General features: G+C 54.1%; 1 protein-coding gene across 1 annotated transcript in view; it reads left to right on the top strand.

The window, feature by feature from the left end:
* SCNN1G (sodium channel, non-voltage-gated 1, gamma subunit) overlaps window positions 1–610 on the top strand; it is a gene marked incomplete at its 5' end in the record, with an annotated part of 9,175 nt that extends 8,565 nt beyond the window's left edge. The window contains one exon of the mRNA XM_010291099.1: window positions 221–610. Coding sequence (XP_010289401.1) covers window positions 221–610 — 390 coding nt within the window. The remainder of the gene's footprint in view (window positions 1–220) is intronic.
* Between the last annotated feature and the right edge of the window lie 2,574 nt (window positions 611–3,184).

Here is a 3,184-nt window from a genome sequence, read left to right as displayed (position 1 = left end):
GGCTTGGGTAGCCTGCGCAAGCGCAGCGCTGAGCGCCTGCTGAAGCAGAGCAGGAGAGGGTAACGCAGGCAGGAGAGGAAGGGCCCACTGCACTGGTAGTGCTCACAGCAAAGCCTGGGTGCCCCAGCTTGGCGCAGCCTCCCTGCACGCGACAACGGTGCTGTGGACATGCACCCGGCACCTGCAGGAGCAGATAACCTTGTGCTCTCTTCTCTTCCAGCTTGTCATTCTGCTTTCAAACTTTGGAGGCCAGCTGGGCCTTTGGATGAGCTGCTCAGTTGTTTGCGTCATTGAAATCGTTGAGGTCTTCTTCATTGATTCGCTTTCCATCGTAATGAGGCGCCAATGGCAAAAGGCAAAGAAATGGTGGAATGACCGAAAAAGGGACCAGTCGGGGAAGCTACCGCAGGCCGGCGGTCTGGAGAGGCAGGGCCACGATAACCCCGTCTGCATTGATGAGGACCTGCCCACCTTCAACACTGCCCTCCGCCTGCCGCTGCCCCAGGACAACCCTTTGCCCAGGACTCCCCCCCCCAATTACAGCACTTTGCGGCTAGAGACTGCGTTCACGGAGCAGCTGCCCGATACACTAGAGGTTGGGCAACACTGACACTTATTTATCCACCCATCCAGGTGCCAAAATAAGAGGTGGGTGCTGGACTCACATGTCCAGGGTGAAAGGCACGCAACCCAATGAGCACTGAAGGGCTGTCGGGTCAGACCCTTATTCAGGGATTGAACTTGCAGTCAGAGCTTCTCAGAGCAAAGCTCAGACACAAAAGCCAAGGGCTCAGAGACATTAGGAACTTCAAGCAACATCAGTTCTCATGTTAATCATTGCAGGAGATGGCTGGAGCAGGATGTGGCACTGAGCTGGGATGTCTTGCCAGACAGAGGCATACATTAGCAGCCAACTGCACACACCCCATTGTATGTGGGCAGGAATTACTCCACAGCAGAAGATTGATGCCACATTGAGTATTAACACTAATTGCTCTCTGCTGTGTGGCTTGACTTGTGGGAAAAACCCAGGGCTTTGAGGAATGCAGCGTGACGTTTGTAGGAAGGGGCATGACAGAGTTTTGGGAAGATCACAAAATGGGTAAAAGGAAAGGTCTCAAGTTGAATTTTGATTCCAGAGAGGGCCCAAGGAGCTCATGATTCTGAGGTGAAAAGTTAGGATAGCCATAGATGTGCTTGTAGAGCAAGTCGTTACACAGTTTGAGTATGAGAACTTAAGTCATCCCAAAAGAATCATCTGAAAAGGGCATGAAATCCAGTTTGGATTGCAGTAACAAACTGCATTCTCTGCAAGCTTGTTTCATTTTGCATCGCTCAAGCCAGCCATTAAACATAACCTCAGAGGAGCTCGTTAAGCAGCGCATGGCCTTGCCCACATGTGACTTCCCAGAAGCCTCAAAGGGATCTGGCTGCTCTTTTGCTGCACAACCCCGGGCAATGGCTTCCCTCCTGCAGCCACCCCATTCACCACGCGGACTGCCTGCCCCGGAGCTGGCTGTGCCCGGGGAGGGGACGGAGCCACGCAGGGCTGCAGCGGCAGCTGGAGCTGCCCTGCGCTCCGCACACAGCCCTGAAGGGTGACATCTGCCCCACTGGTACGTCATCCACCTTGCTTACGTCCCCTCCATTCCGCCATGTTGTGTCAACGTCTGCATTTTGCCTCCTGTGCGCCAAGACGTGCTACTTCCACCGCGCCAGACCCCCTCCGCACCGCAGGCTGGCCGCAGGCTGCTGCCTGCGGAGCGCTTGTGGAGAGAGCTCCAGGGCACCCAGCTGCAGCAGCATCACCCTTCCCCTCGCTCCCAGTCCTGCGCCTGACTTTCCTACCATAGCCGATTCTTAGCTGCTAGAGCACCCTGCATAGATGTTGAGGATGACTATAGCCTACACCGGGTTGGCTGCTTAGGGCTTCTGTAGGGCAAGAGTGATTGGGAGAGTGTGTGTAAGTGTAAGAAAGTCTCTCTCTTCCTTTCTCTCTATAAGCTTATCTCATAGGACAGTGAGAATCCAGAAAGGTTCTTTAATGTGCAATAAAACATTTTAACTGGATTATTTAAAATAGCTGATAAACTGAAAAAAAATAAAGATATATTTTTTAGTAACTACTATTTTTTTTTAATCAGGAATATGTGAGTTTCATTCCACGCAGGCATCCCAAGAGATCATGGTACTTGCCTGTGCCTGCCATGGGGATGCCATGTGCTCTGGACTCCTCTGCAGAGGTGGGGCTGAGCTGCAGAGTGCTGCTAAACCTGGTTCAGGAGCAGGCTGTGGGGAGCTGGGGGGTGCGAGCAGATGCATGGTGAAAAGACCTTTCAGCAAGCGGCACTAAGCCAGCAAACTGACCAAAAATGCTGGAACCTCGGGTGTCTCCAGACAGTTCCACTCCTGGACAGTCCTCTGGGGACCAAAGGAGAAAAGAGAATCAGCTTTACTCTTCCTCGGAGCCCCGTCTCTAAGGCACAAAGGCAAGGTGCTGGGAGACATTGCTTGTCCCCGTCACCTCTAACACAATGTCAAGCGTCAGCTCTCCTTCCACTGGACTTGCCCCATTGGCAACAGCAGCGGAACAGACCTAGAGAAAAAGGCTGGGGTAGCCTACAAGAGACAAGTGCGCAGCAGGGCCACCCCCTTTGCAGTACAGGTGGGAGTAACAGCGAACTTCAGAGCTAGGTAATAACATCTTCGAATAAGCTCCTTCCTTTCCATTTCGTTGCTTTGTATGGGAGCCGGTTTGGCTCAGTAACACCTGACTAAAGACCTTCTTCCAGATGCAGACAGTTGCTGGGGTCAACTTTGACTCCAACTCTTCGGAGGCACAGCCTCCTAGAACACTGCAGGGGGAACCTCCCTGGGTTCAAGCAAGCAAACCTTGCAAAGCAGGACACACCACGGTTCTGTGCCTCACCTGTACCCGTGCGGGCAACAGCACTCGCGAGGCCGCGGCTCTCCACAGGACCCACGAGGCTTGCTCAGTTCTGCGCGCGGGCGGGACCGAGGAGGGGTTGTAGGACCCCAGCTCACTGCTGGGACAGGACAGGCTCTTCCCCACTGCTCACACAGGGACTCCTCTTCCTTGCAGGCCACTCCTCTCCCGGCAGCCCTCCAGCACCGGGAGCTGGGTTAAATCAGCGGGTGCCAATCATGCAATCAGCCCCCCCCC

The sequence above is a fragment of the Phaethon lepturus genome, unplaced genomic scaffold (assembly GCF_000687285.1).
Source record: "Phaethon lepturus isolate BGI_N335 unplaced genomic scaffold, ASM68728v1 scaffold48637, whole genome shotgun sequence".
Taxonomy (NCBI): domain Eukaryota; kingdom Metazoa; phylum Chordata; class Aves; order Phaethontiformes; family Phaethontidae; genus Phaethon; species Phaethon lepturus.
The sequence above is the reverse complement of the archived record's forward strand: the minus strand, read 5'-3'. Positions and strand labels throughout refer to the sequence as shown.